The sequence below is a fragment of the Camellia sinensis genome, chromosome 10 (assembly GCF_055761805.1).
Source record: "Camellia sinensis isolate YWXY chromosome 10, ASM5576180v1, whole genome shotgun sequence".
Lineage (NCBI taxonomy): Eukaryota > Viridiplantae > Streptophyta > Magnoliopsida > Ericales > Theaceae > Camellia > Camellia sinensis.
The window spans coordinates 156,356,528-156,379,798 of record NC_138970.1 but is presented as its reverse complement, the minus strand read 5'-3'; the positions used below and the strand labels follow the sequence as shown (position 1 = coordinate 156,379,798).

The 23,271-nt window shown below is 30.7% G+C and overlaps 1 protein-coding gene and 1 non-coding gene across 2 annotated transcripts; one reads left to right on the top strand and one right to left on the bottom strand.

Moving 5' to 3' along the window:
- Positions 1–1,372: 1,372 nt before the first annotated feature.
- Positions 1,373–4,638, top strand: LOC114323744 (transcription factor bHLH30). The gene is made up of 3 exons (XM_028271399.2): positions 1,373–1,565; positions 1,724–2,399; positions 3,861–4,638. Exons 2-3 carry the CDS (start codon positions 1,785–1,787, stop codon positions 4,335–4,337), a joined length of 1,092 nt encoding a protein of 363 aa, XP_028127200.2. The 5' UTR covers positions 1,373–1,565; positions 1,724–1,784; the 3' UTR covers positions 4,338–4,638.
- A 16,569-nt stretch (positions 4,639–21,207) lies between these two features.
- TRNAI-AAU (transfer RNA isoleucine (anticodon AAU)) lies at positions 21,208–21,281 on the bottom strand. The gene has a single exon. It is a non-coding gene; the product is annotated as a tRNA-Ile (tRNA).
- Positions 21,282–23,271: the final 1,990 nt, after the last annotated feature.

The following is a 23,271-nucleotide window of genomic DNA, read 5'->3' as shown; positions in this document are numbered from 1 at the left end:
TATTAGTTACAAACTCATTCAAAAATTTAAGCAAAACAAGATAAATAACATTTTTATTTATATTATATTCTCCAACAACAATGCTAGGTAGTCCAAATTTTTTTGGCTCGAATGGCCCAAAACACCCAAAACGATTCCGTTTTAGATGTAAAACGACGTCGTTTTAACACATTCGAGCCATTCGACCCACACAAATTCCGGTCATCAAGCATTTTTCATTCTCCAAATGTTACTTCATGGGTGGCCTGTTTCTCTTACATAAGTAAGCCGATATAATACAAGTATTTTTTTTTTTTAGAACAAATACATACAAGTATTTTAATTATGGAGTAGATAGTGAAATATAAATACAAAATTCATTGTTTGATTTAATACCATATTAAATTATTGAGTACCAACTCATTTAAAAATGTAAATTGTTAAAAATATAAATAATTTTATTATTTGTATTATATTCTTAACATTAACAAGTAACAAATAAAAAAAGTTATTCTGGGTTTGTGTGGGAAATAGTTTTATTAGTGATTTTTTGACTTTTAACAAAAATATAAACCGAAAAAACTAAAGTGTTCTAGAATGATTTTTTACGTGCAAAAATTAAAAAGCAAATGTTTTTTTTTAATTTTTTTTTTAATATTTTTTGACTTTTTAACTTTTTTTAAGTAATTTTTTTAGCTAAAACCACTTGTCCCAAATGGGTCCTCTATCTTGAATATAAATACTTTGAAATTTTGAAATTAATTTTAAATTATGTATTAATTGGTAATTGTGTCAAGTATAATTTTAAACACTAAATACAAAATTTGAAACATATTAATAAAGAATTAAACTAGGTATAGCAATTTCTTTTAAATAAATTATAATACATTTTCTGAGATTTACTTAAAATACAAATCACTTATTATAGTTTAAAAAATTAAAAATACCCCTTCATTAGAATTTTTTATTTAACACAATTAATTAAAAAATAAAATTCATAACTATTCTCTTATATAATATTAAAATTACTTCAATTATTAATTAAATTATATTTTTAATATTATTAAAAACTTTAATTAATTTAATAATTTATTAATAAAAAAATCATTTATTATAAAATTAAAATTTTCAAAAAGATCAAATGTAATTCTCTGAACTACGGAACATAATTTCTATTTTAAACGGATCTCAAAAACGTACTTATAATTTATCTTATTTTCTAAATTTATACAGTAAAAAGATCCTTGAAAGCTACACAAATGGATTGTGAGAGAGTAATAAAAAGAATGCCGTAAGAAGAAAGGAAAGGTGACTTAACAGTACTATCCCTTACACACACAGAGCATAGGAGAGAGAGAGACCTCTATATATTACTAGTGGGGAGAGATCAGGCAGACTATTAGGTCCCAAAACCAAACAAAACAAAATAAAAAGATACCCACAACACTACAGTGCGCAATACAGAGACAGAAAGCTATGTTCAAGGTATGATAAAAGAGATCATCAACCCACAAAGTATATCAATTGAGAGAGAGAGAGAGAAGGGGCCAAATAGCCAATACTCTTCATCACAAATCAAAGCAAAGGTCTGTCTTTACTTCCATTTCTGTTTCTTCCTTAGTTTCCTGATCCTTGGTTGTTGGTTGTCTTTATATTCTCACACCCTTTTCATCTTTATGTGAAAGAAAGATTATATGATTAGGGAATAACCCTAAAGCCCTTCAAATCCAACCTTGTTTTGTAGATTCTTTCAGATATAAATATATATAGAGAGAGGGAGAGAGAGGAAGAGATAGAGGAGAGAGATGATGTGTGGGAAAAAGGAAGAAGAACAAGGGGAATGTTCTCAAAGTATCCAAAACAACATACAAAGCTACCAGCAACAATTACTTCTTCAACACCATCATCAGATGCAGCAACAACAACAACAACAACAACAACACAACACAAATGATTCATATATAGGAGGTATGTCAGCAGGGATGATCTACCAAGAAGAAATCTCTCCAATCATACCATGGTCTTCTCTCCCACCGGGTCATTCCTTAAACCCGGTTCATTTCTCCTCGAACTCGGCCCGTGATCACGACCCATTTCTCTTCCCACCTCCACCGCCATCACCATATGGAGGTTTGTTTGTAAACAGGAGACCTCAGGGTCTGCAATTTGCATACGATGGTTCATCATCATCGGACCACCACCTCAGGCTCATATCGGACACGATTGGTACGGTGGTTCAGCCAGGCTGTTCAGCCCCGTTTGGGCTCCAAGCTGAAATAGGTAAGATGACTGCTCAAGAGATCATGGATGCTAAAGCTCTTGCTGCTTCTAAGAGCCATAGTGAAGCTGAGAGGAGGCGTAGAGAGAGAATCAACAACCACCTTGCTAAGCTCCGCAGCTTACTGCCAAGCACAACCAAAGTAAGTCAAAACCATATATATATCACCATTTTCAAACAATAAAACCAAAAAAGTCATATTATTTGCTATTAAAAAAAAAAATTACAAAATCAGAAACAACTCATGTGAAAGGTTTCAGTTCTTAACCTTTTGACATAGTTATATCCTCACCCATTATGGCATGCACTATTATGCATCTTAGTGTTTTTAATATTCTGATCGCATTACTTTTTTGGTAATTTAGAGACAAAAAGTCTTGTCTAGGATAAAATTTGTATCTCAGTGTCTTAATCGAATGTAAGAATTTTGGTCCACTAAACTAAACTTGATTGATTCATCATATACCTTTGGATTTGTATTATTTGCGATTTTAGGTTTAAAGATCTCTATAAATTTTTATTAAGATTCTACTTAGATAGGTCATGGGGTGTAGATTACATATACTAGAAATATTTTTTGGTGGACTATGCTAGCAAGAATTTATTTAGAAAGAGGGACACAAACAAACTCAAAATGCAGTGTCATTTTTAAGATGTGTCGATTCATTTTCTATTGTTTTTGATTAATTACTTGTTAAAAGTATTCGTTTGGTTTGATGTTATAGACTTGTGGTAGTTCCGAGGAGGAGAGAAGGGTACAAGCATTAATGTCGCTAGGTTGATATGATAAAGAGAAACCATGAACAGCTGAAAAGCTTCCATAGAAAATTCTTGCCGGAATTGCAGTCAAACTCAGAAGAGAATGAAAAGAAATAAAGACAGACAAACAAGCATTCTTGTCAGTCGCTACTCACTACTACAAATACACACCCCCCATGCCTACAAAACCCTATCTACCCATTATCAAAACTCAACTTTCTAGTTTGAATGATCAAGCTAGCTACAACGACTCTCTAAAACCCTTCTCTTCTTTTCACATAACACCAACCACTTTACCATGTAGTTGTCTTTAACGTGTTTTCAAAGTTTTAATTGTTCATAAAATACTACTAACTATAATTTCATATCAAAAATTATGATGTATATGTTATTTAAGGATTGACTTATAGTCACAATTTTACATAATAGAATTAATACATGTATTTATATTTGTGATACAATTATATATTTATAGACAATATATTTACAAATATATAATTGAATATCAATATTAAAAATTCAAAATTTCGATATATATTGAGTGATATGATACATATGGACTTAGTTTGACTCTCTCTCTCCTAGCCAACGTATTTTTTTTTTTATGAATCTCATTCCTTATGTAAATTCATCTCCCCCTTTTCTTTATAATTATCTCCTATTTTGGTTTTATATTGCTTGTTATGTATCATATTATCCGTCATATTTTAAAATTTTGAACTTCTAATACTGTTATTCGTTAATATATTAGTTCATACTATTTGATATTAACTGATGATATATATTGATACTGTTATTTAAGAGCATGACCCTACGTAACGCCATGTCAATGCTTGTGATTCAGACAGACAAAGCTTCATTGCTAGCTGAAGTAATACAACATGTGAAAGAGCTCAAACGCCAGACTTCTGTAATTGCCGAGACAAGTCCGGTCCCAACAGAGGTTGACGAGTTAACAGTTGATGCATCATCAGACGACGACGGTCAGTTTGTGATCAAAGCTTCACTGTGTTGTGAGGACAGGTCTGATCTATTGCCTGATCTCATCAAGACATTGAAAGCTCTGAGACTGAGAACACTTAAAGCTGAGATCACAACACTCGGCGGACGAGTAAGGAATGTATTGTTCATTACCGGGGATGAAAACTCCAACAGTGGCGGCGAGTCTGGCGACGAACAACAACAACATCAGTACTCTATAAGTTCAATTGAAGAAGCACTTAAAGCAGTAATGGAGAAAACAAATGGGGATGAGTCTTCTTCAGGGAGTGTGAAGAGACAAAGAACCAATATGAATATCCTTGAACACAGGTCTCTTTAAATTTGCTTTGTCTCACTCACTTTTGTTTCCCCTCCTTTTTGTATGTGCTTTTTTTGGGTGTGTTTTGTGTATTTGGTGTGTGATTAGAAAAAGTCTAAGTGCACAGTTGACTTTCACAGAATAGGCTGTTGACGTGAGATAAAAAGATCGGTTTCGCAAGATCTGGGCGTCATGCGTGTGACTTATTTTATGAATTTCATCAGTGTTCCAAATACTTTGGGTGTGATCTTGTATCTTCATAACTCGTGAAAGAAAGAATTGTTATCTGCTCAAAAAAATATATTTGAAAAAGTATTCACAATTATAATTGTAATGTCTGGTATATGTGTAACTAACAACCAAAATGAGGCTTAGGGGTTGGTTTAGTTCATATAGTTTGATTTAGGTGTTTTGGTAGGTTGATTATGTGGGGATTCATGTATTTTAATTTTCTAATTAAGTTCTTCTTAACTTTTTTATTTAAAAATTCGAGAGGGTTAAGGGTTGGTTGTTTGGCTGCGAGTAGCAGTAGGGGTATTTTTATATTTCCGAATCTCTCTCGATACATGTCATCTTTCTGTACCTTTAATTTCATGCTATTAAATGAAATTTTTCTTTGCTAATCAAAAAAAAAAAAAAACAACCAAAATGAGTATCATCTACACAATATGAATTTTAAATATATTTTTTTTTAATATATAGCATTTAGGAGAGAGAAAAAACTAGAGAGTGAGAATTAATGTTTGTGGTTGAAGGATGACTCCAATTTTTAATTTTTTTTGGTGGGTGTTTGATTTGGTTTGGTGGGCAGAGGGAGAGAGAGAGTTTGTTAGAATGGAAATAAACAGTGAAGAGATCCTTTTCTTGAGGAGAGAAAACCTTAGATCAATTCCAAACATAGGATCAGACTTGCAGTCTTATATTTGGGTCAAGAATAAAATGTGTGATAGAATTTAAATCACACATTAATATTTTTAGATAAATTCTTTTAGTTAGTACTATTACTCAATTTAAAATAATAATACATTCTTATTTTTATTTTATAATCATTAAATATATAATGAAAATTGTGATTACAAACACATAATAGAGATTTCATAATAGAGAATAGAGAGGATCAAGTCTGACTTACAATTGTTTTCAATGGTCCGGTTTGTACGCAAACGAAACGTGAACTTTCGTGGGTTTGTTTTCTACTCACTCTCTGTCTTTCTCTATCTATCTATCGTAAGAGTGTGGCATACATATTACACACTCACTCATGAGCATGGTGGTGATGACGATAAAGCAGTCGTCATGTATATGTTAGCAAATACGTCCCTACCACCACCAACCTCCTCCTCGCCCCCGTACAATGTTCTCTCTCTCTCTCTCTCTCTCTCTCTCTCATCAGCTCCTCCGGATCGGAGTGTCCAGTGTACACAAAGCAAAACAAAGAAAGTCCCTACCCTAAGAGAGAGAGATAGAGATTGAAATCTCATCAGAGTCAAGAATGCTAGTGCTGGTGGTCTCTGATGGTGGGAAATTATGTCTACATGCTTGCATGTATAATGTGGTCTCCTTTCCTCTTTTAACTGTGTTCATCAAATATATTATGGCTTCCTTTGGCAAAGTCAATTGGGGTTATAAAAAGTTATTAAAACCTCGTTTGGGAACCGGTTTTTTTTAGTATTTTTTTAGTTTTTTTATTAAAATATGACATAAAAAAAATTAATATATTTGCAATGATTTTTTTGATTTTTTACGAAAGGATATGCAAAAAGTATAGAGAAAATAAAATCTTTGACTTTTTGATATAGGTTGTTGACTTTTTGACTTTTTTAATAACTTTTTAATTTTTTGACTAAACCGACCGCTTTCCAAACGAGGACTAAGATCAAATATTACGTCTAAATTATAATTTTTTTATAGAAATTAAAAAAATTAAAAAAGTCAACCCAAACAATTTTTTTAACCGTAAGTTAAAAAAAAAAAAAAACTCAATTCAAAAAAGGCAATTAAAAATTTCTTTGCCCAAAGGACAACTATATATAGATGTAGATTATATATATATTGTTTATTAAAGCCTTATTTGATTAGCATAATTGAGAAAAAGAGTATTAATAATTTATGAAATTAATGGAAGATTAGTTATTCAGTTGGATTAGTAAAATAAATAATTCATTTTTGACCACGTTTGTTTTGCATTTTTTATTGTAAAATCAAAAAATTCATCGATTTTGTTAAATAAAATATTTATTATAACATAACTAGATAACAAAAATTATAACTAAACATTAGCATGTGATTAATAGTATCAATTCTTTACTATAATCTGCCCAATCAGACAAACTCCAAGGATAGAATGTCTATTATAATTTAATCCAGATAATAAAAATGGGTCCAGCTTCTCTCAAGTTGAGATCAAGACTGAACCCGTCCAGTCCGGCTCATAGGACCCATTTTTTGGGCTCATTTTGATAATCCGAACCGTTCAATGTGTAGAACTCGTCGGGTACTACATGCCTGTAAAAAATCACGTTTATCAGATATAAATAGCTACGTGATCAAATTAGTTTTGTATAAAAAAAATGGACGGTGAAACAATTAATAGTTGATAAAAAACTGTTTTGTTCACATAGCTATCGATATCCGATCAACGTGATTTTTTACAGGCATATAGTACTCGACGAGTTCTACACATTGACGGTTCGGATTATCAAAACGAGACCCGTAATGGCCCCCACAGATCCAACAGCACGGTCCAATCCGATTTTGAACTAGACCAAAGCCACTGCCAATAAAAATTGCAACTAAATATTAGAATGTGATAAATAGTCTCAATCATTTACTCTCTTTTTTTAAACCCAGTGTTTGGTTCATTTTCCACGCACCCCAATTAATTCTAGAAAACTAATCTGATAGCCCACTTGCGGGGACTTCAGAACAAACGCCTTGTATAGGTTGGTCCCAAAGAACTTATTAGAATTAGTGAGTATTGAACTTGTAACTTCAAGGGAGTATACCACCAAGCCCCAACTTGTGCCCACTAGGCAACCCCTTTAAGATTTTTCAATCATTAGTTTTTGGGGTGTAATACAAAATACACTTTTTTTTATCACATCATTTCTTTACTTTTTTTACATATATTTTGATAAAAAAAAATCAAAAAATATACTTATTTAGATCAACTCAAATTTAATTTTTAAATTGTTGTAGAATTTGCATTGATTCATAACTTCATATGTTATTCTTTAGGTAACATATGATGTAACTAGCGTTCTCTATCTGTAGTCACTCTCTTTAAAGTATTGAAAATTATTTATATTTTGCTTTTTTTTAATGTTAATAAATTAATAATCTACATAAATTTAAACCAAAGGGTATTATTACTTGGGCTAAACTTGGTTCTAATTTGTGCATGGACGAAAGTAATCTAGTTTATGATATGTATATATACACATGCAAGAATACACATGCATAATTAATTACATTTTCACAGTAGGACACTTTTTTTTTTCTTTTTTTTTTTTTTGGTAAGTTAAATTTAAACTTCTTGTTTAGTGTGGCCACATCTCATGCACATCGGAAATGAAATTGATTTACATATTTTAAATTTTGAAAATTTATGTTAATAATATATAGCATTATTGTTGTTATTATTCACTACAACATATACAAGTTTTAGAAACTAAATATTTTGGTCTTTAAAAGTAAAAATTTTGTTGCAAAAGATATTCAGAGATCAATTTTTTTCGTCATGAGAACAGTCGTTAAAAGATCGTCTCGAAAAGTAAAAAATAAGACTTTTAGCAACAAAATTTTGAAAATGTCGCTAATAAATAGACTTTTAGAAAAAAAATAATTTGGTCTCAAAATGGTTTATTTTTTAAGACAGAAAATTTGGTGTTAAAAGGATAATAATTCATCACTAATATCCAATTTTTGTTGCTAAAAATATAATAATGACAATTTTCACAACAAAAAAATTTAATACCTAAAAAATAATTTTGTCCCTAAATTTTAGTCTCTAAAATCAAAAAATTTTATAATGATTATAGGGAAAGTAGTATATAAATCTTACAAGCTACTGTTACTTGAAGATATGGCATGCTGAGTGTGGAGGCTTTGGATTCTGTATCATTGCCAAGGTTGAAAAATAGATTGGTAAACAAATCACAAAAATATAACTAGCTCTCATTGGCACCATCTGTTGGCCACATGTAAGTCATCCTTGTAGATGCAAACTGAGTGTTAACGCAAACTTTGCATTTAAGTGATGTCCATATTCTCTCTCTCTCTCTCTCTCTCTCTCTCTCTCTCTCTCTCTCTCTCTCTCTCTCTCTCTCTCTCTCTCTGGAGAGGTGCTATTTAGCTCAATGGATTGACTTTTGAGTCTCGTTTTAATAATCTGAATCGTTCATATTTTAAATTTCATCGAGTACATTATTCTATAAATAATAAAGTTGATCAGATAACGGCAATCACGTATTCGGATAAGTTCAGTATGAATCGTATATTTTCTCAGTGTTCATTTTTTTTCATACAAAATTTATCCGAACTTGATTGTCGTTGTCTGATTGACTTGATTTTTTACAAGAATGATGTACTCGATGAATCATAAAATATGAACGACTTGAATCATCGAAATATGATCCAAAAGTGAACATATTGGACCGAACAGCACCGCTCTAATCTGATTATAGATTAGAGAGAAGCCCAGTCCATATATATACATAAACATGTATAACTTCATGTCCATTTATAAAAATGTTTTTATTCATCATGATTATAAGGTTAAAGGTGCTTAGAAATTAATGCATATTTTGAACTTTCATTAGTGTGAGAGAAAAAAAAGACAGCCACGCACATAGTGAGAAGGTGGAGATGCTTGATTCTTTATTTCTACATTTCAGCAATGTTATGTATTCATAAAATCGTTCCGATAAAAAAGAATCAATGATTTATAGTGATTGTGGATATAGCCCACATCTTATCAATTTTAAATTTACACTACATACACACGTTTATAGTAATTTTTGATAAAAATTTTCATGTTCTGTAATATTTTTTTCTATATATTGATGGCGTAGTGATTCTTATAGCTCTCTCTCTACAATTCTCAATTTAAAAATATAAGTTTTAGTCAAAAAGTATTGAGAATCTTGAAAACTGATTTTCATTAAAGGAAAATTGTAGCTTATACCTTGTTATATACTGGTAATCAAAATATCTAAACTAACTCTTAACAAACTTAACAAACTAACAACTAACTTGATAACAACCTATCTAACCGCCACAACTAATTCCCTGATAGCATGGCAGCGGAACACTAGCTTTACAGAGCTATGATGGAGAATCTAGAACAGACACAAATGCTGAAGGCTGTGATGTAGATGATATCTGAAGAGGCTGTGATGTAGATGAGATAAGAACTTCTTCAGCCCCCCTCAAGCTGATAAGGCAAGCAGACACTAATAGCTTGTCACGCAGATAATGAAACTTGGAAGGAGACAGAGGCTTAGTGAAAATATCAGCCACTTGATCCATAGTAGGAATATACTTAAGTTCAATTTGCTTGGCAACCACTTTTTCCCGAATAAAATGGCAATCGATTTCTATATGTTTGGACCTAGAATGGAAAACAGGATTGGATGCTAAGGCCATGGCAGATAAACTGTCACACCAGATGACAGGAATATGAGATGAGGAAACACAGAAATCCTTAAGTAATTGCTTAATCCAAGTGAGCTCAGCTGTGGCATGAGCTAAGGCTCTATACTCAACTTCAGTAGATGATCTAGCAACAGTGGCTTGCTTCTTAGCTGACCATGAAATCAAGTTTGAACCAAGATATACACAATAGCCAGAGGTTGATTTGTGATCAAGACTATCACTGGCCTAGTTAGAGTCTGAGAAGGCAAAAAGATCACAAGGACTTGGTGTGAAAGAGAGACCATGATACAGAGTTCTTTTGACATATCAAAGGAGTCTTTTAACAGCCTAAAAATGAGCATTGGTGGGACAATGCATAAACTGACAAGCTTGATTAATAGCATAGGAGATATCTGGTCGGGTGATAGTCAAATATTGCAGTCCACCAACTAAACTGCGATATTGTGAGGGCTGAGCAAATGGCAGGGAATCAGTGGCAGAACACACAGTTTTAACAACCATAGGAGATGAACAGAGCTTGCAGTCTGCCAATCCAGCTTTATGCAATAAGGCAGCAACATATTTGGCTTGGGATAAGAAGTAACCATGCTCATCAGACTGTACAGAAATTCCCAGAAAATAAGATAAAGAACCAAGTTCTTTCATGGAAAATGCCTTGTGCATGCGCTGAAGAAGCAGGGCAATAAAAGCAGCATCATTTCCAGTTAGTAAGATGTCATCAACATACACCAATAGTAGAGTGAGACTAGTAGCAGTTTTTTTGATAAAAAGAGAGACATCAGACAGGCTGTTTGTGAATCTTTGAGAAAGCAGAAAAGGTGGAGCACCAAGCCCTAGGGGCTTGCTTGAGACCATACAAGGCCTTCTTGAGTTTGCAAACATGAGAAGAAGCAAGCCCCTAGGGCTTGGTACTCCACCTTTTCTACTTTCTTGAGTTTGCAAACATGAGAAGAAGACTGTTCAAACCCTGGAGGCTGCAACATATATACTTCCTCTTGAGGAGTACCATGAAGAAATGCATTGGAAATATCAAGTTGTTTTATAGACCATTGAGATTGAAGAACAACACTTAAGAAAATTCTAATGATAGGTTGTTTTGCCACTGGACTAAAGGTCTCATGGAAATCAATGCCTTCTTATTGCAAAAACCCCTTGGCCACCAATCTAGCTTTATAACGGGCAATGGTACCATTGGAATCCCTTTTTATACGAAAAATCCATTTGCACCCAATGGCAAGCTTATGAGGAGGAAGGGCAACAAGATCCCAAGTGCCTTGTTGTTGAAGAGCTTGATATTCCTCCTGCATAGCTTGAAGCCACACTGGAGATTGAAGAGCAGCTTGAATAGTAGTAGGCTCAGTATCAAGAAAAGAAACAGTAGCAGAAAAACACTGAGGAAGTTTATGTTTAGACCTAGTAATCATGGGATATGTGTTACCAATAGAAGAAGAAGGAAGAGAAGGAGGAGGTAAATCAATAGTAATAGAAAAGATAGGAATAGGCTGAGCACTGGATGGAGGAGTAAGAACAGGAAAAGAAGAAGAAGGCTCAGAAGAAGGAGTTGATGGAACAGATAGAGAAGGAGCTGAAGGCGCAGATGTGTTCATAGAGGCAGTGCTAAAAGAAGAAGGCTAGAAAAATGAAGTAAGAGTAGATAAATCTGAAGATGAAGGAGCAGAAACAGAGGCATGCTTTTGAGAAAAAGGAAAACAGGTTTCATTAAAAATGACATGCCTAGAAATGTAGATTTTTCCAAAAATAGGCTCAAGACATCTATATCCTTTAATGGTAGGATGATAGCCTAGAAAAACACAAGAGATAGATTTTAGTGCTAGCTTGTGAGGAGCATAAGGCTTTAACCAAGGGAAGCATTGGCAGCCAAACACTTTAAAAAGAGAATAATCAGGTATGAGATGAAACAATATTTCAAAAGGAGTCTTGTGATGTAAAATGCTAGAAGACATTATTAATTAGAAATGTAGCTGTAGCAATGGCATCAAACCAAAAAGTGATTGGAACTGAGGAGTGATGAAGCAAGGTGATAGCAGTTTTAATAATATGTCTGTGTTTACGTTCAGCTATGCCATTTTGAGCTTGAGTATATAGACAACTACTTTGATGAACAATGCCATGAGAAGACAACAACGTATCAACTTTTTTATTTACAAATTCAGTTCCACAATCAGTCCTAAGAATTTTAAGAGAAGTCTGAAATTGAGTGTCAACGTAGGCTTTGAATATAAGCAATTTATCATACACCTCACTCTTGTAAGCCAAAGGATACATCCAGGTAAATCTACTGTAATCATCTATAAACAAAACATAGAACCGAAATGGGGCATTATCTACTGTAAAAGGCCCCCATACATCACTATGAACTAAGGTAAAAGGACAATTGACAGAAGCATTAGACAAAGTAAAAGGAAGTCTATGAGATTTAGACACATTACAATCAAGGCAAGACAAGGCCTTATTCAAAAACATTTTATTTTGATATGGTAAGAAGCCAGCCATATGTTGAAGCTTTAAAGAAGATGGATGGCCTAGTCTTTGATGCCAAAGCATTTCAGACACAGGAGCTGGACTGCTAGTAGACACAGGAGCAGTAGTACTAGACTGAAAAACTTGAGGAGAAGAGAATGGCTGAGATGATGGAATGAACTGGTAGAGACCATTGATATTAACACCTCTATGCAGAATCTTGTTCGTGCATTTGTCCTGAATGACAAAAGTGTTAGCATCAAAAATAACCAAACAATTGTGGTCTTTGGTAAGTTGATGGACAGATAAAAGATTTGAAGAAATGACAGGAACGTGGAGAAGATTTGAGAGCTGAAAAGAATGATGTGGTGTAGGCAAGATACCTTTACCAGTATGACTGATTTGCAAGGCAGAACTATTACCAATTTGAACCTGCTCTTGACCTTGATAAGGCTGAAATTGTTGAAAATTAGCCAAGTCATTTGTCAGATGATTGGTAGCAGCAGAGTCAACATACCAAGGAGGTATGAGAGGATCAGCAGAAGGCTGTGGTACTGAAGCAGTATAGGTTTTTGGCAGAGAAGACTGAGAAGAGGTGCTGCTAGTGAAAGGTTGAAAAGTAGGATCCAGTCGATGTCAACAGTCAAAAGCATTATGACTTAGACCTCCACAAATCTGACAGCCAGAGGTAGAAGAAAAAATGCCTCTGGATCTATTATTATACCTATTATTAAATCTGCCTCCTCTAAAGTTATTATATCTACCTCCTCTAGAACCACGATATGAAGTTCTGCCTCTTGCAGAGTGAAAACCTCGATTGAAAGCATGTGAAGAATCATAGCTAGTTTGAGAGAAAGAGGAAGATCCTCGTGAGGCAGAGTAAGCAACATGAAGATCTGTGCCAGTAGACTGTTTAAGTTTTTGTTCAATGTGAATGGATTCAGAACATAATAATGAACACAACTAGTCCATTTTGGCAGGTTCAGATCGAGTGCGAATAGAGGTTTTGAAGGCATCATATTCCTCTGGTAAACCATTCAAGGTTAGAAATACCAAATCTTCATCATCAACCTTTGCAGAAGCCAAAGCTAGCTGAGCAGCTATATCTTTAATTTGAGACAGGTATGCCTGCATTGAAGATGACTTCTTATGGAGTGTTTGAAGTTTGGTTTTGAGTTGATGAATATGAGAACGTGAGACTGAAGTAAATTGCTTCTCTAAGAATTGTCATACCTGATCACTTTGAGTCAGATGAAGAATAGAGGAATAAATGGATGAAGATAAAGTTGCAGTCAGACAGGTGAGCAGATGTGCATCGATCAATTGCCATTTTGCATAACTCGGATTTGGAACAGTTTTTCCAGAATCATCAATGATTTCTGAAGATGGACATGGATGAGATCCATTTACATGATCAAGAAATCCAGATGCTCGAAGCACATTTGTCATCTGTGATTTTCATATGATAAAATTGTTTGACTCAAGCTTTACTATGATGAGAGAATTGAAATTTGAAATTAGTAAACTGAGATTTGGAGGTAACGAAGCATCTGCCATTGAAAGACTAAGGATCTTGCTCACGAGAGCTTACAGCTCTGATACCATATTGAGAATCTTGAAAACTCATTTTCATTAAAGGAAAACTGTAGCTTACACCTTGTTATATACTGGTAATCAAAATATCTAAACTAACTCTTAACAAACTAACAACTAACTTGATAACAAACTATCTAACCGTCACAACTAATGCCCTGATAGCATGGCAGTGGAACACTAGCTTTACAGAGCTGTGATGGAGAATCTAGAACAGACACAAATGCTGAAGGCTATGATGTATATGATATCTGAAGAGGCTGTGATGTAGATGAGATAAGAACTTCTTCAAAAAGTCATTATAAGTTTTTTTTTCTCTTTTTAACTAAAAAGTCACTATATAAGTTGTAATATCACTTTTTTTTTATTTTTCTACAAATCTTTTTATAAAAAAAAAAATTTAAATTAACTAAAATAATTAATTCCCGAATGGGATGTACTACCAACTGTTTGACAAAAGCATAAAAGTATGGATTAGGGTCCCCATTTTATCCTTCGAATTTTTTAATTTGCATGGTTTGCTAATTAGATTATTTGTGTAAATAAATTAAATTGATAGGATATTGGAAAACATTTGATCGGTTTATAATTATTTTTAAAATAAATTATTTATTTTTTAGGCACATATAATCCAATCATATAATTATAAATATATTCAATCAACCTAGTTATTTGTTAAGAGAAATTATTAATCAATGGTGCTATTAAAAAATTGTTACAAATTCATAAAAAAATTGTAAATTTAATTATTAATGTGTATAACGTGTACCACATATATGTAATTCTTTTAAGAGCCCACACTGAGGCCTCGTTTGGGAAGGAAATATTTTAGTCAGAAAATTAAAAAGTTATTATAAGTTATCATATCACTCTTTTTATTTTTTAATATATCTTTCTATAAAAAGTTAAAATATTATTAAAATAATTTATTAATTGACGTTAATAATTAGTTCATATCATAAAAGTAACTTGAAATGGTCTACCAAAGGCATAACAAAAGGTAAAAAAGAAAATTTAGTTTTATGATGAAAACGTATTAAAATTTTCATCAAATGAGTTATTCTGACAAGTCAACATTAAAAAATAAATAAAAACAATTTGTTTGCATCGTTAGCAACCAAAATTACATATGTGAGTATGAATAATTTGTAATATTTGTACGTTTGTATAATATTACATAAGTAAAAGGATAAATTATATATATATTTTTTGAGATTTGGTTAAAATATGAATTGTCTCTAATAGTTTAAAAAATTACAAATATTTCTTTATCAAAAAATTTTATTTAACAAAATTAACTTAAAAAATAAAATTTCTAACTGCTTTCCTATACAATAATAAAATTATCTGAATTATTAATTGAAATAAATTTCTAATATCATTAAAAGCTATTAATTGACTTAATGATTTATTGATAAAAATAGTTATTTGTTAAGAAATCAAAAATTTGGAGGGGCGTGATGTAATTTTCAAAATCACGAGAGCAAATCGTATTTTAAACAAATTTCAGAGGGTATATTTGTAATTTTTCCTAAATAAAAAGATAAACTATACCCATAGTCTTTATATTTTGATTCATGTGTCATTTTGGTCCCATAATTTAATTGGCCCAATTTTGACTTGAATTTATGATTTTATCTCAATTGTTAACATTTTTTTTTATGAAAAATGTGCACATAAATGACATATGTCATCCTCTTATGAGTAAAATTATAAACTTGCATAATTTAAGAGTTAACCTCAATCAATTCAGTAATAATTTTTTCATCAAAATTTTTGATGGCGTTATCAGTTGGATCAAATTGACACAAATTTAAAATTAAAAATCAAGATTGAGCCAATTAAAAGTGTAAAGGCCAAAATGACATATAAGAGATGAAATATAAAAATTACCACTGTAATTTGTCCTAAAATAAATTATTCTAAAATAAATTATTCACTTTAATCATGTAATTGGAAAGTCTATTTAAAGTTGCCATTAATTATGAGGTTTCCAAACCATTGTATCTCCAATCAAGTTCATGTACATGATGGTCATAATCAAGTTGGGTAGTTAAGCAACAAAATAATATATCAATTGAGATATCAAAAGACATTTGAGGATTCAGGACATGAAAAATCTACCTGGGCCATGAAGCTGTTTAGATTTTCATGTTTTGTTGCATTAAATTCTCCCATGTGATCTTAGTTGCCTTCTTACTTTCAATCATTTGGTCTCCAATATCAAAAACTTTGCAAAATCTATGAAGTTTCCATCTGGATATCTCGGAATCAGCAATAACTAACTGTCGGGAATTGAATAATGTTCTATGTTTTTGCACATCTTGCTATAAGGGTCTCTGATGTGCCGAATAGGCAGGAGTGCTTTGAGAAATTAATTAAAAGTTAACTTTTTTTTTTTTGTTTTTTTATGTCAAAAAAATGTAAACGGTGAACGGATATATATAATTTAAAATGGGTTAAAAGCTACCAGTTAACTTTTAACTAACTTTCTAAATCACCCTGCAGTAGGGATTGTTGTTCCTCTTGATAGGTATTATTTTTAATTTAGTTTTATTATTTTGTGTAAGACTTATTAAGACGATTATTCATATAAAAACTAAAATTAATCAAGCATTAATAGTCAAATGATGGTGAATGAAAAAATATAGGTCGTGAATGTGTTTTTGAAAATAAATTATTTATTTTTAAAATTAATATGATTGAATTAAATTAATTATTTTTATTAATAATTATCTTGGCAAGCCTTACAAAATAAATAACTTTAATCATTGAAATGAGTGAGGTGGGACACACCGAAAGCCACAGCACCCCTGCTGTGTCTAATCTAAAGGCACAAAACAAGCTTGAAGGAGACGTTCACAAGCTCTTCAAATCTCTTTGGACCCGGAGATAATATAAGAACTATTGTAAAGTGAATATTGAGTTAAAATCTCATTAATTATTTAAAAATTAAAAATTCAACTCTTTTTTAGTTTGGGTATAAATGAGAGGAGGAGGATGCAATATTTGAGTTAAAATCCCATTAATTATTTAAAAAATAAAAATTCAACTTTTTGTTTTCGTTTGGGTAGAGTTGAGAGAAATAGAAGAAAAAAAATAAAATACAATTCCAATTTTTGTTTGGTTATAATAGAAAACATAAGGAAAAAGAAAGTGAGAGTAAAATGTAATTCCACTTTTTATCTTTTAGGTTCACTTAAGCAGCTTTCTCTTTTTTCTAATTCAACCAAATATAACTTGAAATTCAAATTCTATCAATTCTTTCTTATCTTTCATCAAATCTTCCAACCAAACACACGGATTGGTATTATTTTTTTTTTTGGGGGGGGGGGGGAAGGGGGGGTTTAATGAAAGTGGCTGTTTATTGATGACAAATGTAAGCACTAGTTAAAAAAAAAAAAATTATTAACCATTAATATGAAACTTGTTTTATGAGTAAATAATGAATGTAACAATAATATCACGTAACATAGCACCATTTAATAAATAATTTCAATTTACAGTAGGGATCACAACTTAATCAGGTTAATTGAAGACAAGTCTTATCCACTTAATATTTTTTAATTTTTTATTACTTAGTGATATTATGTAGGATAGTAACCATCATTACAGTCTATATTTTTCTTGTTTTTATTAATCCCTTAGACTGTTGAGCCTTTAAAAAGTAATTTGCAAATAGTTTAAAGATTAAACTGCACCGGCAATGGCATACAGAATATAATGAGGCAAAAATTAACCAACAAATCAAGACAGAACACTTCCTCTAAGTAATGAGTAAAAATTAAGTGACAAACTAACAAGAAAATGATTTAATTCTCTACAGTAAAAATCACAGTTAGAGCCAATCCCACCATGAAGTCAAACACCACATCCCCCAGTCCTTTTCTTGGCTGATCACAAAACCTCAATCCCCATAACAGTGTCTCCCTCACTCGATATCGGGAGTGGCTTAAAGACCAAATCAAGGTGGATCACATGAAGGCAAGAGGCAACCAAAAAACCATTATATTCCCATCTCTCAGTCTCAATCAATGATGCATCTCTGTTACATGTATTTATACAAATTGCTTAGAGTTTGTTATAACAAACTCTAATTGGTTGTAACTAATCAATCCCTACATCTCTCTCACTTGTATTTTTATATAGATCACTCTCCTTTAACTATTTACATGTGCCACACACTTGCATACAGTTGTGTTGAGTAGGCTACAGCTGCGGCCTTGTCACCCTCTAAGCACATTCCTTCAGCTAAAGCTTGAGTTGCTTTGAGGCTTCATTTCATTATTTGAGCTAAGTAACTTAGACTATCTCCAACGTTTCACGTTTTTTTTTTATCAAACTTAAATTTGATGAAAAATTGATCAAAATCCTGTTCCAACGTTGTCATCAGTTTGATATCAAATTAAGAATGTGTTGGCACCATAAATCTATAATTTTTATTATTTATATAATTGCAGGACACGTGGTATTCTCTTACTCATTTGGAAGTTATGAGAAGTTATAAATCATTAAACATATGTGAAAAAATGATGGAGAATGTGGAGGATCATGGAGCATAATGTGGAAGAACATGGAGGACAAAGTGGAGAATATGGAGCATGAATTAAAGGTTAAAGAAAGTTATGAAGACATGGAGAGATATGTGGCATTGTGTGAATGAAGATGGAAGCGTGAGTAGTTTTAGGTGGTTATTAGGTAGTTTTTTCCTACAAATTTTTGCTTATAAATAGTCATTCATGGCTACATTGTAAAAGATCCATAACTAAAATCAAAGACAATTGATTTCAATGTTTCTTGACATTTTTCTTATCTTAGGAGTAGTTTAACATAGATTTATATTTCGACGCATTTTATGTTCAACATTTCCTTTTCAAAACATTTTATACACTTCCTTTTCGAAGTATAGAAGTAAAAGTAAGTAATTATTACTTTGATTGTTCACACAATCATCTTTCTCCGTCTCCCTCCTTCTTTTAATTTTTATTTTCTCTACACTTAGCAATTTTGAAGTCCTCTTTGTTGAGGCAAAAGAACCATCAACGCAATCTCTTGATAATTTACTTGAATTTAATCTGTAAGGATTTTTCAATCCTTACTGGCACGTTCGCATTTATGATATTTTCCTTCGTAAGAAAAATAAGTCAACATTTTCAAAGTGACCTCTCTGATTGTAGATAAATTACACTATTAGTTCTTTTAATTTAAGTGAAATTTGATTTTAATTTTAATTTAAACCTTATATTTTTAATTTTGTTGAAATATAGTCTTTCCGTCACTTATTAATTAGAATTTTGTACGAAAAAAATATCACGTACAAAACAAAAGTAGAATTCAAAAACAAATATAGAGACCAACTATACTATACTTTGTTTTGAATTACAACTTCAACCCCCCCCCCCCAAAAAAAAAAAAAAAAACAAATATAGTTTTGCCCATTATTTTTTGAGAAAATTATAAATAAATAAAAAATTCTCAGGATTTGACATTTGTAGCAAAGTAAACCTTAAATTTTTAATCTTGTCAATTTAAACCTTAATGTTTTGATTTGTTTTCAATATAAACTAAATAACTATTTTCGTTAAGTAAAATTGACTAAATCATTAAACTCAATGTAAATGTATATAAAATGTCTAAAATATCATTTTCATTGAGCTTAATAGCTAAAATGCTATTTTTTTAGTCAATTTTTACTTAACGAAAATAGACAAATAGTTTAAATTGAAAGCAAACAAAAAAAAATTGGGTTTAAATTGACAAAATTAAAAAATCAGAATTTATTTTATCACAATGGTCAAACTCTAGATTTTTTTAAATAAATTTTCTAATTTTTTCATTCAAAATTTTCATAGAACATAGTAGAGGGAAAACATTACAACAAAATTGAAAGTATAAAATTCAAAATAAAACTGTGGAAACTAACATGACAATTCAATTAAACAAAGAATAATAATGCAAATTACCTTTGATTTTATTTCCTAATACTACTCTCAAATTGGAAATATTCAAAACAAATGTATCTATTGAGGGGCTTAGTAGTGCTGGCAAAAAATACAATATATATCTTTCAATACAAATCTATATCTATCTATTGGTGGCAAAACCTTGTTTGTTCCAATTTTTTGAAAATTAAGTTTTTTATTTTTGTGTTTTTTTATTTTTAGTATTTTTTTAATATTTTAAGCAATTTTTTTTTTCTTTTTAGACACACTTAAAATAAATATAATTAAAAAGAATAATAATAATTATGAATTTTTTGAAAAATTTTAATGAATACTAAAAATACAAAAAAGAATACGAAAATTTAATACATTTTCGTATTCTTGTATATTTATTAATTTTTTAAAATACTTCTTTACAAATATTTTAATTTTTAAGTATATTTAGGTTGACTGCATTTAAAAAGTAAAAAATTTGCTTAAAATATTTTTAAAAATTCACCAAAACCAAAATAAAATTAGAAGAAAACAAAAAATATGCATTCCATTAAGTTTAGTTTTAGAATCATAATTTGAGTGTGGAGTTGTTTTTTGAAAGATAAATTTTGGAAATAAGTTTTGAAAAGAGAAAATTTATTTGGTTATGAGTTTTAAAAATAGTTTTGAATTGTATTTTCAAATTGTTTTGAGTTTTTTTTTTAAATATTTAAAAATTTTCTTTATTTTATTATTTTAGGTTAAATGTTTTTATTATAAATATTTATTTATTTTTTTTAATGTGCGTTGTATTTACTTCATTTGTACGCTATATTTTTTAAAATATTTTAAATATTTAAATTTTCACAAAAAATTATTTTTTTATTTTAAATATATAATTTTTATTTTAGATATTTTCTTTTTTATTTTAAATATTTTTTAATTTTTTTAATATTTATTTATTTTTTAAAATAGTTAATTTTTTTTAATTTTAAAAAAATTTAAATCGCCCATATATATCTAAATCATAACAAATTATTTTGCCATTACTTTAAAAATTATTTATATTTTTTTTTTGAAAAAATAAATAAAATAAAATATTTTCCCAAAAAAATAAAAAATAATTTTAAAGAATGAAATTAAAAAAAAAATAAATTAAGTGTTTAGTTATGAGTTTTAAAAATAACTTAACTTTTTTTTAATAAGAATTATGAATCCAAAATAAAATAAAAAATTGCCATAATTTGTGGCCCATGCAGGTCTCGAACCTGCGACCTTCGCGTTATTAGCACGACGCTCTAACCAGCTGAGCTAATAGGCCTCCCTTTTTGTACTGTAAATTTATAATATATACCTGATATCTCCAATAAGGACTTGTGCAATCAACTTTCAACCCCTAACATAAAGATTTTGAAAGCAGTCAACATCGTTGTTAGTTCTGGGCCTAGGCCCTCTCTTGTACCCTCCCAAAAAAATTATCCATTGTTAGTTAGTTTTGGGCTCATGCCCTAAGAAAGAAAACCAATGACAATTAGTATCTTGCACTTTTACAATAAAGTTATATGCAGCCAATTAATATATACACGGATAATATAACATAATTTTAGAGATTTTAAATCTTTATAATTTGTAAAATAGGTGGGTTCATAGTTTTGAAGTGATAATATCCAAGCATATTGGTACACTAATTAGTATACCAATTGGTACATGTAACATCACTAACACTTTTACTGCAATCTCAATTTAGTTTCTTATTTTTCATTATGACAATCAACTCGTACAATTGAAGTCAAGTTACAATGGTATATTTTCTTCCATCTACTGTTAGTAAAGGTTGACAAAATTTGTCCTAAGGTCATCTCCAACGATGCATTAAACCTAACATCAGATTTGAAATTTGATGAAAAAGCCATTGTTTTGTGTCTTCAATGGTTTTACCAAATTTATATCAAAATGAGAACAGAACAAAACTTTCATCAAACTGAGAACAAGCTCGCGATTTTAGTATTTCAATGTGCTATAACGTTGCAGTGGGCCAACCGGTCAACCAACCGGATGTCCGGCCGGTTAACCCACCGGTCGAACGGTTCCTTTTCAAATAGGTAGGTTCAAACAGGGTCAAAAAGGTTCAAACAGGTTGAAAAAAAAATTTCTTGCCTTACCGATCGACCCACCAGATGACTCTTCCCTTTTGATGCATCATTGGAGCAAGCCATATCAGATTGAGAAAATCAACTATTTTTTACTCAGATTTGGTGAAAAAAGTAATGAATCGTTAGAGATGCTCTAAGCTAAACGTGACTTTTTTTTTCCTATTCTCAATAGCGCCATTTTGGTCACTTTACTTTTAATTTTCGTTAATTTTATTAATAATAGCTAGACAAAAGAGTGACATTATAACCGGACTTAAGATGTAAAGAATTGACTGTTTACAATTAAAAGTGAAGGATCAAAGTAAAATTATAAAAATGTAGATTAGCTAAGTATAATTCATTATAAAAAATAATAATAATAATAATTTATAAATAAAAAATATATAAAAAAACTTCCTCTAACTCTATGCCCATTACTTGAGCTGGCTTGACAATATAGGCCACAGGTAATTTACTTTTTAGACAATAATGTCGTGTTTGGTTGAGGGATTTTAGGAGAGATTTAGAAACGGAAAGATAAAAGATATGTGAAATTAAGTGAAATATAAGTATATTTTATTCATGTTTCATCTACCTTTTATATTTTTCTTTCCAAATCTCTCCTCAAAGCTCTCAACCAAACACCGTATAAAAGATATCAATACAAGTGACAATCGGCCCAACCCCCGTTCATGGCTTTGTGTTGATTTATCGTAAATTATTGGATCGAAGCCACAAGTTCTATGTTAATACGTTTGATTGTTTTGATTTTTTAGTAAATTTTGTTAAGTTATTTTGTGTTCATAATGTTAATTTATCTAAGGTCTCGTTTGGGAACAGGTTAATTTAGTAATTTTTTGATTATTTGGTTAAAATATAAGTTAAAAAAAATTAGTATGTTTGGGATGACTTTTTAGCTTTTTATAAAAAGATGTGTAAAAAGTAGAGAGAAAATAGAATATTTGACTTTTTGTATAGATTGTTGGCTTTTTAATTTTTTTAATAATTTTTTAACTAAAAAAACCATTTACCAAACGAGGCCTAAATGATGTAAAAATATTTTGTACATGGATTGATAAATCCTACCAATAGGTTGCACCAATGTTTCTAGATAAGCGGTTGTGATTAGATAAGATATGGATAGGGCTGGTCACTAATCTATACTTACTATATATTAAG

Excerpts from the sequence above, each read along its gene's own strand:
- LOC114323744 (XM_028271399.2), top strand. The coding sequence starts at position 1,785 with ATGATGTGTGGGAAAAAGGAAGAAGAACAAGGGGAATGTTCTCAAAGT. Across the intron at positions 2,400-3,860 it reads TACTGCCAAGCACAACCAAA|ACAGACAAAGCTTCATTGCT; the intron begins GTAAGTCAAAAC and ends CTTGTGATTCAG.